The 14,434-nt window shown below is 40.2% G+C and overlaps 1 protein-coding gene across 1 annotated transcript; it reads left to right on the forward strand.

Annotated features, from left to right (window-relative positions):
- Window positions 1-13,766: 13,766 nt before the first annotated feature.
- On the forward strand, window positions 13,767-14,096 carry LOC148715584 (uncharacterized; the record flags this gene model as incomplete). The annotated part of the gene is made up of 1 exon (XM_088746764.1): window positions 13,767-14,096. A coding segment is annotated over exon 1 (330 nt), but the record flags the coding sequence as incomplete, so codon positions are not given.
- Between the last annotated feature and the right edge of the window lie 338 nt (window positions 14,097-14,434).

The raw sequence follows: 14,434 nt of genomic DNA on the forward strand, positions 1-14,434 counted from the left end.
CGATTCGACCAACAAGGTTTGCAGCTGGACAGGTAACCGTGAGTCAGTCAACCAGCCAGTCATGAGGTCAGTCACTAGTCAGTTAACCAGTCCCCGCTGATGTTTGGATGCGTTCAAATCGATTCGTTTTCTCGCGTTCATAAGTGTACTTCGAGCCATTTTCCCTCTACAGAAGCCCTCAGGACCTCATCATTAAGCTGGAATGTGGGTAGAGGCAAGCCTTGAAAGAAAACGGAGATGAGAGGTGGTTTAATGTAGACTGGACCGCCAAAAGCCTTTCATGCAAACTTATAGAGTTCACAAGTGAAGTCGTGTGTCTGGCCCGTCTGTGGATTGCTACCAAGATCTGGCCCTGAGGTGTGTTTTGAATGTAAACTTTTGATTTCTCTTGGAACTTTTGATCTTGAAAGATCGACCCTTTTACTGTGTTGCTCTAGGAGCAGAATGCTGGATCATGGGGATTTTTTGTTATATGAACGGTTCACTGAAATGGAAAATGGGAATCATTGTGGGTGTTTTAGGCTGCAATGTGTCACATTAAACAGCCTTGTAATGCACACACTTACATAATGTTGTCTCTTATATTAAAAAGGAAAAATATAACAACAGTTATAGGTCTTATTTGGCCTCATGTATACTTAGATTGATAGAAAAGGATTAATACAATTATTTTTCTTCTCACTATATTGCTATTTTCATGTCTATAACTATGCAAGCTGTTAAATACTTATGATATCAGTAAAACTAGAAAGTTTTGTGGGAATCTTAATAACAAAGAGGCATTTAAAAAGAAAGGGTAGTTGTCAACAGACTTAGAAACCTCAATTTGGGATTAAAGCACAAACTGCAACTAACGGTTTTTAAATTGTCGGGTTGGTGCAAAATTTGTTGGGCTCACCAAGACATTGCCATCTAGATGCTTGCCTCAGAGGGATAGAGGCAATGAGAATGCCTCTCACTTAACTTGTGGCTGCTCAAACCCTAGCCTAACTGTAACCCTAACCCTAAACTGTAACCCTAACTCTAAACTGTAACCTTAACTTCAAAATACTGGAAAAAGGTCAATGGATTTCTAAAACCCCAACCCTAACCTTTGAGTTAAGTCGAGACTCGCCATACCTGTCTCCTGGGGTAGTCGAACACCTTAGTCAGGTAATACTTTTTTTTTAAGTATTTACCTTAATAAAATTTTCCTTTTGTAAGTATATTGCTATTTTCATGTCTCTAATTATGCAAACTGTTACCTACTTATAATACCAGTTAAACTTGAAAGTTTTGTGTGAACCTTAATAAAGAATAGTAATTTAGAAGGGAAGGGTAGTTTTCAAAAGACTTGGAAAGCTCAGTTTGAGATTAGAGCACAAACTAAAAGTAAAAGCTTTTACATTGTCAGGTTAGTGCAAAATCTTTTGGGCTCACCACAACCAGTGCCATATCGATGCTTGTCAAGAGGTGCTACAGGACAATGAAAACGCTTGTCACTTGACTTGAGGTTGCTCAAACCTTAGCCCTAAACTGTAACCCTAACCCTAAAACGGTAACCCGAACATCAAAATACGGAAAAAGGTCAATGGAATTGTGCAACCCCAACCCTAACCTTTGGGTTAAGTCGAGACTCGCCATAGCTGTCTCCTAGGGGTGTCAAATATCTTAGTCAGGTGAATTTTATTGTTTTCATTATTTAGTTTAACTCTTTACCGTCAGGCAAAAAACCTTATACTTTTGCCATACAAAACCAAAGCTCACTTTGTTTGTCTTTATATGAAGTATCCCTTACAATATTTGCAGTTTTGAGACACCGTTGACTCAGACTTTGGAGTCACTTGACCTAGATACCCCGCTCGTGTTTGGATGCGTTCAAATCGATTCGTTTTCTCGCGTTTATAAGTGTATTTCGAGCCATTTTCCCTCCACAGAGGCCCTCAGGACAGCATCATTAAGCTGGAATGTGGATAGAGACAAGCCTCTTAAAGAAAACAGAGGTGAGAGGTGGTTTGATGTAGACTGGACCGCCAGAATGCTTTCATGCAAGCTTGGCGATTTCACAAGGGAAGGCGTGTCTCTAGCCCGTTTGTGGATTACTACCAGGACCTACTAAGGCTATTTGGGCCAGTTATGAGTGGCAAAGGTCTGGATCGATGTGATATTTTGCTAGTAGGACTGGGTGGGCAGAAAGTTATAATAACTTGCCAAAATGGAAATGTGGCATGTTTTAGGCTGTCATTGTGGCTGTTTTAGGCTGGAATAAGTGTCACATTAAACAGCCTTGCAAAGGACACACTTACATAATGTTGTCTATTATATTAAACAGGAAAAAAATAACAACAGTTATAGGTCTTATTTGGCCCCGTGTATGCTTAGATTGATAGAAAACGGTTAATACAATTTTTTTCTTCTCACTAAATTCCTATTTTCATGTCTACAACTATGCAAGCCGTTAAATACTTATGATATCAGTAAAACTAGAAAGTTTTGTAGGAATCTTAATAACGAATAGGGATTTAGAAAGAAAGGGTAGTTGTCAACAGACTTGAAACCTCAATTTCGGATTAAAGCACAAACAACAACTACCAGTTTCTAAATTGTCGGATTCGTGCAAAATTTTTGGGCTCACCAAGACATTGCCATCTAGATGCTTGTCTCAGAGGGATAGAGGCAATGAGAATGCCTCTCCCTTGACTTGTAGTTGCTCTAACCCTAGCCTAACTGTAACCCTAACCCTAAACTGTAACCCTAACTCTAAACTGTAACCTTAACTTCAAAATACTGGAAAAAGGTCAATGGATTTCTAGAACCCCAACCCTAACCTTTGAGTGAAGTCGAGACTCGCCATACCTGTCTCATGAGGTAGTCGAACACCTTAGTCACGTAATACTTTTTTTTTTCAGTATTTAGCATAATACAATTTTCCTTTTGTAAGTATATTGCTATTTTCATGTCTCTAATTATGCAAACTGTTACCTACTTATAATATCAGTCAAACTAGAAAGTTTTGTGTGAACCTTAATAAAGAATAGTAATTTAGAAGGGAACGGTAGTTTTCAAAAGACTTGGAGAACTCAATTTGAAATTAGAGCACAAACTGAAAGTAAAAGCTTTTACATTGTCAGGTTAGTGCAAAATCTTTTGGGCTCACCACGACCAGTGCCATCTCGATGCTTGTCACGAGCTGCTACAGGGCAATGAAAACGCTTGTCACTTCACCTCAGGTTGCTCAAACCTTAGCCCTAAACTGTAACCCTAACCCTAAAACGTAACCCTAACATCAAAATACGGGAAAAAGGTCAATGGAATTGTGCAACCCCAACCCTAACCTTTGGGTTAAGTCGAGACTCGCCATAGCTGTCTCCTAGGGGTGTCAAATATCTTAGTCAGGTGAATTTTATTGTTTTCATTATTTAGTTTAACTCTTTACCGTCAGGCAAAAAACCTTATACTTTTGCCATACAAAACCAAAGCTCACTTTGTTTGTCTTTATATGAAGTATCCCTTACAATATTTGCAGTTTTGAGACACCGTTGACTCAGACTTTGGAGTCACTTGACCTAGATACCCCGCTCGTGTTTGGATGCGTTCAAATCGATTCGTTTTCTCGCGTTTATAAGTGTATTTCGAGCCATTTTCCCTCCACAGAGGCCCTCAGGACAGCATCATTAAGCTGGAATGTGGATAGAGACAAGCCTCTTAAAGAAAAAAGAGGTGAGAGGTGGTTTGATGTAGACTGGACCGCCAAAATGCTTTCATGCAAGCTTGGCGATTTCACAAGGGAAGGCGTGTCTCTAGCCCGTTTGTGGATTACTACCAGGACCTACTAAGGCTATTTGGGCCAGTTATGAGTGGCAAAGGTCTGGATCGATGTGATATTTTGCTGGTAGGACTGGGTGGGGAGAAAGTTATAATAACTTGCCAAAATGGAAATGTGAGGGGTTGCCTTCTCGAGTTGTGGTAGAATTACCCAGAATTCTTTTTGATCAGAAACGAGGCAAAGGTTATGTTTACGACACTAGCTTTCGTCGAAAGGAGGAACAAGACATGCCGGATATAGTGAGAAGGCATCTTCCAGACAAACAGCAAGATATGGCCCTGAGGTGTGTTGTGAAGGGAAACTTTTGACTTCTTGAGGACGCTTTTTCAGTGTTGCTCTTGGAGCAGAATGCTACATTCTTAGAACTTTTGGTTATATGAACGGTTCGCTGCACTTGAAAACGGGAATCATTGTTGGTGTTTCAGAATGCAATTAGTGTCACATCAAACAGCCTTGCAATGTACACACTTACATAATGTTGTCTCTTAATTTCAACACCAAAAAATAACAACAGTTATGGGTCTTATTTGGCCACATCTATGCTTAGATTGATAGAAAAAGTCTACTAAAATTTTGCTTTTCTCACTATATAGCTATTTTGATGTCTATAACTATGCAAGCTGTTTAATACTTATGATCTCAGTAAAACTAGAAAGTTTTGTCTAAGTCTTAATAAAGAATAGGGATTTAGAAGGGAAGGGTAGTTGTCAACAGACTTGGAAACCTCAATTTCGGATTAGAGCAGAAAGTGCAAGTAACAGTTTTTAAATTGTCAGGGTAGTACAAAATGTTTTGGGCTCCCCGAGACCGGTGCCATCTGAATGGTTGAGTGCAATGATAATCCTTGTCACTTGACTTGTGGTTGCTTAAACGCTAACCTAACTGTAACACTAACCCTAAACTGTAAACCTAACGTCAAAATACTGGCAAAAGTTCAATGGATTTATAAATTCCCGACCCTAACCTTTGCGTCATGTCGAGACTCGCCATAGCTGTCTTATGAGGATAACGAATAACTTAGTCAAGTGATATTAACTTTTTCCAGTATTTAGCTTAATAAGCTTTTTATTTTGTTAGTATATTGCTATTTTCATGACTCCAATTATGCAAGCTGTTAATTACTGATAACATCAGTAAAACTATAAAGTTTTGTGTGACCCCTAAAATAGAATAGGGAATTAGAAGGCAAGGGTACTTGTCAATAGACTTGAAAATCTCCATTTGGTGTTTTCCCGGGCTGCTACAGGACAATGACAATGTTTCTCACTTGACTTGTGGTTGCTCAAACCGTAACCCTAAACTGTAACCCTAACCCTAAAACTGTAACCTTAACCCTAAACTGTAACCCTAACCCTAAACGGTAACCCTAACATCAAAATAAGGTAAAAAGGTCAATGGAATTCTGCAACCCCAACCCTAACCTTTGGGTTAAGTCGAGACTCGCCATAGCTGTCTCCTGAGTGTGTCAAATACCTTATTCAGGTGATTTTAATTGTTTTCATTATTTAGACTAACTCTTTACCGTCCGGCAAAAAACCTTATAATTTGGCCATACAAAACTTAAGCTCACTTTGTTTGTCTTTATATGAAGTATCCCTTACAATATTTGCAGTTTTGAGACACCGTGGACTCAGACTTTGGGGTCACGTGACCTAGATACCCCGCTCGTGTTTGGATGCGTTGAAATCGATTCGTCTTCTCGCGTTTATAAGTGTATTTCGAGCCATTTTCCCTCTACAGAAGCTCTCAGGACAGCATCATTAAGCTGGAATGTGTGTAGAGGCAAGCCTCTGAGAGAAAACAGAGGTGAGAGGTGGTTTGATGTAGACTGTACCACCAAAATGCTTTCATGCAAGCTTGGCGAATTCACAAGTGAAGGCGTTTCTCTGGCCAGAGTCTGGATTGCTACCATGACCTACCAAGGCCATTTGGGCCATTTTCTAGTAGCAAGAGTCTGGATCGATGTGATATTTTGCAAGTAGGACTGGGTGGTCCGACACTTATAATAACTTACTAAAATGGAAATGTGAGGTGTTGCCTTCTCGAGTTGTGGTGGAATTTCCTAGAATTCTTCTCGGTCAGAAACGAGGCAAAGGTTGTGTTTGCGACACAAGCTTTCGTCGAAAGTAGGAACAAGAGCTGCCGGATAAAGTGAGAAGACATCCTCCAGACAAATATCAAGATCTGACCCTGAGGTGTGTTTTGAATGCAAAATTTTGATTTCTTGAGGAAGGTTTGAACTTCAAAGATCGACACTTATTCAGTGTTGCTCCTGGACCAGAATGCTGGAGTTTTGGAATTTGTTGTTATAAGAACGGTTCACTGCAATGGAAATCGGGAATCTTTGTGGGTGTTTTAGGCTGCAATAAGTGTCACATTAGCTCTTGTTACTTCTCTCGACGAAAGGTACTGTCGCAAACACAACCCTTGCCTCGTCTCTGACCAAAAAGAATTCTGGGAAACTCCACCACAGCTCGAGAAGGCAACACCTCATATTTCCATTTTAGAAAGTTATTATGACTGTCGGGCCACCCAGTCCTACCAGGAAAATATCACATCGATTCAGACTTTTGCCACTCAAAACTGGCCCAAATAGCCTTGGTAGGTCCTGGTAGCAATCCACAGACGGGCCAGAGACACACCTTGACTTGCGAACTCGCCATCCTTGCAAGAAAGCATTTTGGCGGTCCAGTCTACATCAAACCACCTCTCACCTCTGTTTTCTTTCAGAGGCTTGCCTCTACCCACATTCCAGCTTAATGATGCTGTCCTGAGGGCTTCTGTAGAGGGAAAATGGCTCAAAAAACACTTATAAACGCGAGAAAACGAATCAATTTGAACGCATCCAAAAACGAGCGGGGTATCTAGGTCAAGTGAACCCAAAGTTTAAGTCCACGGTGTCTCAAAACTGCAAATATTTTAAGGCATACCTCATATAAAGACAAACAAAGGGAGCTTAAGTTTTGTATGGCGAAATTATAAGACTTTTTGCCTGACGGTAAAGAGTTGAACTAAATAATGGAAACAATTAAAATGACCTGACTAAGGTATTTGACACCCTAGGAGACAGCTATGACGAGTCTCGACTTCACCCAAAGGTTAGGGTTGGGGGTGCAGAATTCCATTGACCTTTTTCCAGTATTTTGATGTTAGGGTTACAGTTTAGGGTTACAGTTTAGGGTTGCAGTTTAGGGTTAGGGTTACAGGTTAGGGTTAGGATTACAGTTTTAGGGTTAGGGTTACAGTTTAGAGTTAAGGTTACAGTTAAAGGTAAGGGTTACAATTGGGTTAGTTTTTGAGCAGCGAGAGGTCAAGTGACTAGCATTTTCATTGCCCTGTTGCACCCCTGGTCAAGCATTCAGATGGCACTGGTCGTGGTTAGCCCAAAACAGTTTGGACTAACCTGACAATGTAGAAACTGTTAATTTCAGTCTGTGCTCTAATCCCAATTTGGGCTCTCTAAGTGTTTTGACAATTACCCTTCGCTTCTAAATCCTTATTCTTTTTTAAAGCTCACACAAAATCTTCTAGTCTTACTGATATTATAAGTTGTTAACAGCATGCATAGTTATAGACATGAAAATAGCAATATACTGCGAAAAGGAAAATTTTGAGCTACATACTGAAAAAAATTAAGATCACCTGACCAAGGTATTCCACATCCTCAGGAGAAAGCTATAGCGAGTCTTGACTGAACCCAAAGGTTAGAGTTGGGATTTTAGAAATCCATTGACCGTTCTCCAGTATTTTGATGTGAGGGTTACAGTTTAGGGTTGGAGCTACAGTTTTAGGGTTAGGGTTACAGTCAGGTTAGCGTTTAAGCAACCACAAGTCAAGTGACAGGCGTTTTCATTGCCCTCTAGCCCTCCGATGGAAGCATCCAGATGGCACTGGGCTTCGTAAGTCCAAAACTTTTTAAAAGCTTTTACTTGCAGTTTGTGCGTTAATCCCAAATTGATGTTTCCAAGTCTGTTGACAACTACCCTTCCCGTCTAAAGCCGTATTCTTTATTAAGATTCGCACAAAACTTTAAGGCTTTACTGATGTCATAAGTAGTTAACAGCTTGCATAGTTATAGACATGAAAATAGCAATATAGTGAGAAAAGGAAAATTTTATTAACCCTTTTCTATTAATCTAAACATACATGGGGCCAAATAAGACCCATAACTGTCGTTATTTTTTTTCATGTTGAAATTAAGACACAACATTATGTAAGTGTGTACGTTGCAACGCTGTTTAATGTGGCACTTATTGCAGCCTAAAACACCCACAATGAGTCCTGTCTTCTATTGCAGTGAACCGTTCATATAACAACAAGTCCCAAAAATCCAGCATTCTCCTCCAAGAGCAACACTGAAAAAGTGTCGATGTTTCAAGATAACAACTTCCTCAAGAAATCAAAAGTTTGCATTCAAAACACACCTCAGGGACAGATCTTGCCGTTTGTAAGGAAGATGCCTTCTCACTTTATCCGGCAGCTCTTGTTCCTCCTTTCGACGAAGGCTAGTGTCGCAAACAGAACCTTTTCCTCGTTTCTGACTGAGAAGAACTCTGGGAAATTCTGCGAGAACTCGATAAGGCAACACCTGACATTTCTATCTTAGAAAGTGTCAAGCAACCCAGTCCAACTTGCAAAACATCACATCGATCCAGACTTTTGGCACTCAAACCTGGCCCAAATAGCGTTGGTTGGTCCTCGTAGCAATCCACAGACAAGCTAGAGACACACCTTCACTTGTGAACTCGCCAAACTTGCATAACGGCATTTTGGCGGTCCAGTCTACATCAACCCACCTCTCACCTCTGTTTTCTTTAAGAGGCTTGTTTCCACCCACATTCCAGCTTAATGATGCTGTCTTGAGGGCTTCTGTAGAGGGAAAATGGCTGGAAAAACACTTATAAACGCGAGAAAACGAATCTATTTGAACGCATCCAAACACGAGCTTGGTATCTAGGTCAGGTGACCGCAAAGTTTGGGCCTGCGGTGTCTCAAAACTGCAAATATTGTAAGGGATACTTCATATAAAGAAAAACAAAGTGAGCTTAAGGTTTGTATGGCCAAATTATAAAGTTTTTTGCCTGACGGTAAAGAGTTAAATTAAATAATGAAAACAATTAAAATGACCTGACTAAGGTATTTGACACACTCAGGAGACAGGTATGGCGAGTCTCGACTTAACCCAAAGGTTAGGGTTGGAGTTGCAGAATTATATTGACCTTTTTCCAGTATTTTGATGTTAGGGTTACAGTTTAGGGTTAGGGTTACAGTTTTAGGGTTAGGGTTAGTGTTACAGTTAGGTTAGCGTTTAAGCAACCACAAGTCAAGTGACAAGGATTATCATTGCCCTCAACCATTCAGATGGCACCGGTCTCGGGGAGCCCAAAACATTTTGTACTACCCTGACAATTTAAAAACTGTTACTTGCACTTTCTGCTCTAATCCGAAGCTTTCCAAGTCTGTTGTCAACTACCCTTCCCTTCTAAATCCCTATTCTTTATTAAGACTTAGACAAAACTTTCTAGTTTTACTGAGATCATAAGTATTAAACAGCTTGCATAGTTATAGACATCAAAATAGCTATATAGTGAGAAAAGCAAAATTTTAGTAGACTTTTTCTATCAATCTAAGGATAGATGTGGCCAAATAAGACCCATAACTGTTGTTATTTTTTGGTGTTGAAATTAAGAGACAACATTATGTAAGTGTGTACATTGCAAGGCTGTTTGATGTGACACTTATTGCATTCTGAAACACCAACAATGATTCCTGTTTTCAAGTGCAGTGAACCGTTCATATAACCAAAAGTTCTAAGAATGTAGCATTCTGCTCCAAGAGCAACACTGAAAAAGCGTCCTCAAGAAGTCAAAAGTTTCCCTTCACAACACACCTCAGGGCCATATCTTTCTGTTTGTCTGGAAGATGCCTTCTCACTATATCGGGCAGGTCTTGTTCCTCCTTTCCACGAAAGCTAGTGTCGTAAACATAACCTTTGCCTCGTTTCTGATCAAAAAGAATTCTGGGTAATTCTACCACAACTCGAGAAGGCAACCCCTCACATTTCCATTTTGGCAAGTTATTATAACTTTCTGCCCACCCAGTCCTACCAGCAAAATATCACATCGATCCAGACTTTTGCCACTCATAACTGGCCCAAATAGCCTTAGTAGGTCCTGGTAGTAATCCACAAACGGGCTAGAGACACGCCTTCCCTTGTGAAATCGCCAAGCTTGCATGAAAGCATTTTGGCGGTCCAGTCTACATCAAACCACCTCTCACCTCTTTTTTCTTTAAGAGGCTTGTCTCTATCCACATTCCAGCTTAATGATGCTGTCCTCAGGGCCTCTGTAGAGGGAAAATGGCTCGAAATACACTTATAAACGCGAGAAAACGAATCGATTTGAACGCATCCAAACACGAGCGGGGTATCTAGGTCAAGTGACTCCAAAGTCTGAGTCAACGGTTTCTCAAAACTGCAAATATTGTAAGGGATACTTCATATAAAGACAAACAAAGTGAGCTTAGGTTTTGTATGGCAAAAGTATAAGGTTTTTTGCCTGACGGTAAAGAGTTAAACTAAATAATGAAAACAATAAAATTCACCTGACTAAGATATTTGACACCCCTAGGAGACAGCTATGGCGAGTTTCGACTTAACCCAAAGGTTAGGGTTGGGGTTGCACAATTTCATTGACCTTTTTTCCGTATTTTGATGTTCGGGCTACCGTTTTAGGGTTAGGGTTACAGTTTAGGGCTAAGGTTTGAGCAACCTCAAGTCAAGTGACAAGCGTTTTCATTGTCCTGTAGCACCTCTTGACAAGCGTCGAGATGGCACTGGTTGTGGTGAGCCCAAAAGATTTTGCACTAACCTGACAATGTAAAAGCTTTTACTTTTAGTTTGTGCTCTAATCTCAAACTGAGGTTTCCTAGTCTTTTGAAAACTACCCTTCCCTTCTAAATTACTATTCTTTATTAAGGTTCACATAAAACCTTCTAGCTTTACTGGTATTATAAGTAGGTAACAGTTTGCATAATTACAGACATGAAAATAGCAATATACTTACAAAAGGAAAATTTTATTAAGGTAAATACTTAAAAAAAAAGTATTACCTGACTAAGGTGTTCGACTACCCCGGGAGACAGGTATGGCGAGTCTCGACTTAACCCAAAGGGTAGGGTTAGGGTTTTAGAAATCCATTGACCTTTTTCCAGTATTTTGAAGTTAAGGTTACAGTTTAGAGTTAGGGTTACAGTTTAGGGTTAGGGTTACAGTTAGGCTAGGGTTTGAGCAACCACAAGTCAAGTGAGAGGCATTCTCATTGCCTCTATCCCTCTGAGGCAAGCATCTAGATGGCAATGTCTTGGTGAGCCCAACAAATTTTGCACCAACCCGACAATTTAAAAACCGTTAGTTGCAGTTTGTGCTTTAATCCCAAATTGAGGTTTCTAAGTCTTTTGACAACTACCCTTTCTTTTTAAATGCCTCTTTGTTATTAAGATTCCCACAAAACTTTCTAGTTTTACTGATATCATAAGTATTTAACAGCTTGCATAGTTATAGACATGAAAATAGCAATATAGTGAGAAGAAAAATAATTGTATTAATCCTTTTCTATCAATCTAAGTATACATGAGGCCAAATAAGACCTATAACTGTTGTTATATTTTCCTTTTTAATATAAGAGACAACATTATGTAAGTGTGTGCATTACAAGGCTGTTTAATGTGACACTTATTGCAGCCTAAAACACCCACAATGATTCCCATTTTCCATTTCAGTGAACCGTTCATATAACAAAAAATCCCCATGATCCAGCATTCTGCTCCTAGAGCAACACAGTAAAAGGGTCGATCTTTCAAGATCAAAAGTTCCAAGAGAAATCAAAAGTTTACATTCAAAACACACCTCAGGGCCAGATCTTGGTAGCAATCCACAGACGGGCCAGACACACGACTTCACTTGTGAACTCGATAAGCTTGCATGAAAGCCTTTTGGCGGTCCAGTCTACATTAAACCACCTCTCATCTCCGTTTTCTTTCAGAGGCTTGCCTCCACCCACATTCCAGCTTAATGATGAGGTCCTGAGGGCTTCTGTAGAGGAAAAATGGCTCGAAATACACTTATGAACGCGAGAAAACGAATCGATTTGAACGCATCCAAACATCAGCGGGGACTGGTTAACTGACTAGTGACTGACCTCATGACTGGCTGGTTGACTGACTCACGGTTACCTGTCCAGCTGGAAACCTTATGGGTCGAGTCGTCGAAGTCGATCCGGGAAAAGATAGGCATGTAAGAATCGCTAAGGTGCAGGTGAGAAAAGAAGAACTCCTTAAGCCTGTTACCAAGTTATGTCAGCTCGAACTGTTATTAACGTACTTGGAGATAATCGAAATGAGGATGAACACTTTCAGTAACCTTTGGACAGTTTCGTAGTGACTCTGAAGGCCCCCCTTATCATCGGTATTATCGTTTTATTGATATGGCGTTCATTAGAATTTTTTGTACTACGTGATTCTTTTGTGCTATTTGCAATCGAACCATTTTTGTATTTCTTAGTAATATTTTAGTATTCTGTTCGTATTCCTCAGAGAGTGTGGTTCGCTTAAGGTTTGGTCTTGTAACCGAGTGAAATAGAATAAAATGTTTTTCTGGTAAGCAACTGGTACTTGACCAATTCACTGACCGCTTGACTGCCTTGCTGACCAACTGATGACTGACTGGCTAACTTACTAACTGACCGGTTGACTGACTCACTGGTACGTGACTGGCCATCTAACGTTGACTGACATGCTGACCTACTAACAACGGCCTAACGGACTGGTGACCGACTGCGTAGCTAACTGTTTGGTACCTACCGACTGACTGACTGGTTGACTAACTAGTTAAATGACTAGTGCCTGACTGGCTAACTGAATAGTTGACTGACTCACTGGTACCTGACCTGCTGACTGACTGATTGATTTAATCACTGGTAGCTGACTGCTTATTTTACCAAATTTTAGTGTTTTCTTAGAGATTTCAGCATAATTTATTGAAAAAATTGCTTTTGGAAACTTTGCAGATACCTTTTGCAAAAACCAAGTTTTCAGTCTCGGTTGAAAAGTACTTGACCCATTTCACACTGTGGTCACATATCGCAGGAAACATCGTGTTTCAACCAAATCTGCTTATTTGACCAAATTTTGGTGTTTTCTCGTAGATCTCAATAGAACCTGGTCAAAAACATTGGATTTTGCTTGTTCGCAGATACTTTTTGGAAAACCGTGTTTTCAGCACGAGTTGAGTAAGACTTGGCACAATTCACTCTCTGGCCATATTTTGCAGGAAAGATCGTGTCTGAATTAAATTTTAGCGTTATCTTACAGATTTCAAAGCAATGCGGTCAAAAACTTGCTTTGGGGTTGTTTGCAGATAGTTTTTGCAAAACAGTGTTTTCAGCGTAAGTTGAGCTCTACCCATTTCACTGTCTTGTCAAATTTTGCAGGAAAGATCGCGTCTCAACCAAATTTTAGCGTTATCTTACAGATTTCAATGCAATGCGGTCAAAAACTTGCTTTGGGGTTGTTTGCAGATAGTTTTTGCAAAACAGTGTTTTCAGCGTAAGTTGAGCTCTACCCATTTCACTGTCTTGTCAAATTTTGCAGGAAAGATCGCGTCTCAACCAAATTTTAGCGTTATCTTACAGATTTCAATGCAATGCGGTCAAAAACTTGCTTTGGGGTTGTTTGCAGATAGTTTTTGCAAAACAGTGTTTTCAGCGTAAGTTGAGCAAGACTCTACCCATTTCACTGTCTGGTCAAATTTTGCAGGAAAGATCGGGTCTCAACCAAATTTTAGCGTTTTCTTACAGACTTTAATGGAATGGGTATCAAGCTAATTTTAGTGTTTCCTTACAAGTTATTATACACTGGGGTCAAGCAGGGTTGTTTGATGGCACCGTTTTTGTTTCTACTTGCTATGGACTGGATCATGAAGGAAACAACTAGAGAACAGCGAAATGGGATCCAGTGGAACTTATTGGAGCAACTTGAAGATCTAGAGTTTGCTGATGATATCGCCCTGGTGTCAAGTAACAACCAACAAATGCAGGACAAAACAGCACGGCTAACAGCTAATTCCATCAAGTTAGGCCTGCATCCGAATGTGAGTAAGACCAAGGTTATGAAGGTCAACTGCACCAACAACAGACCAGTTAAAGTGAGGGATACCATCTTGGAGGAAGTAACATCTTTTGTCTACCTAGGCAGTGTAGTCAGCATTGACGGAGGTTCCGATGAAGATATCAAGGTCAGGATAAACAAAGCCAGAGTAGCTTTCAATATGCTGAGGAAAGTGTGGTCCTCCCATGTCATCTCACGGAGAACCAAATTTAGAATTTTTAACACCAATGTCAAAGCAGTCCTCCTCTATGGCTCTGAAACGTGGAGAACAACTAACCAAACGTCCCAGAAATTGCAGACCTTCGTCAATAAGTGCCTTAGGCGAATTTTAAAAATCAGTTGGACTGACAGGGTAACGAACGAGATGCTGTGGGAATTAGCAGGCGAGGAACCAATCATAACTCAGATCTCAAAGAGAAAGTGGAGATGGATAGGTCACATCCTAAGGAAACCGGCTAACAACAT

This window comes from Stylophora pistillata, unplaced genomic scaffold (genome assembly GCF_964205215.1).
Source record: "Stylophora pistillata unplaced genomic scaffold, jaStyPist1.2 SCAFFOLD_3335, whole genome shotgun sequence".
Lineage (NCBI taxonomy): Eukaryota > Metazoa > Cnidaria > Anthozoa > Scleractinia > Pocilloporidae > Stylophora > Stylophora pistillata.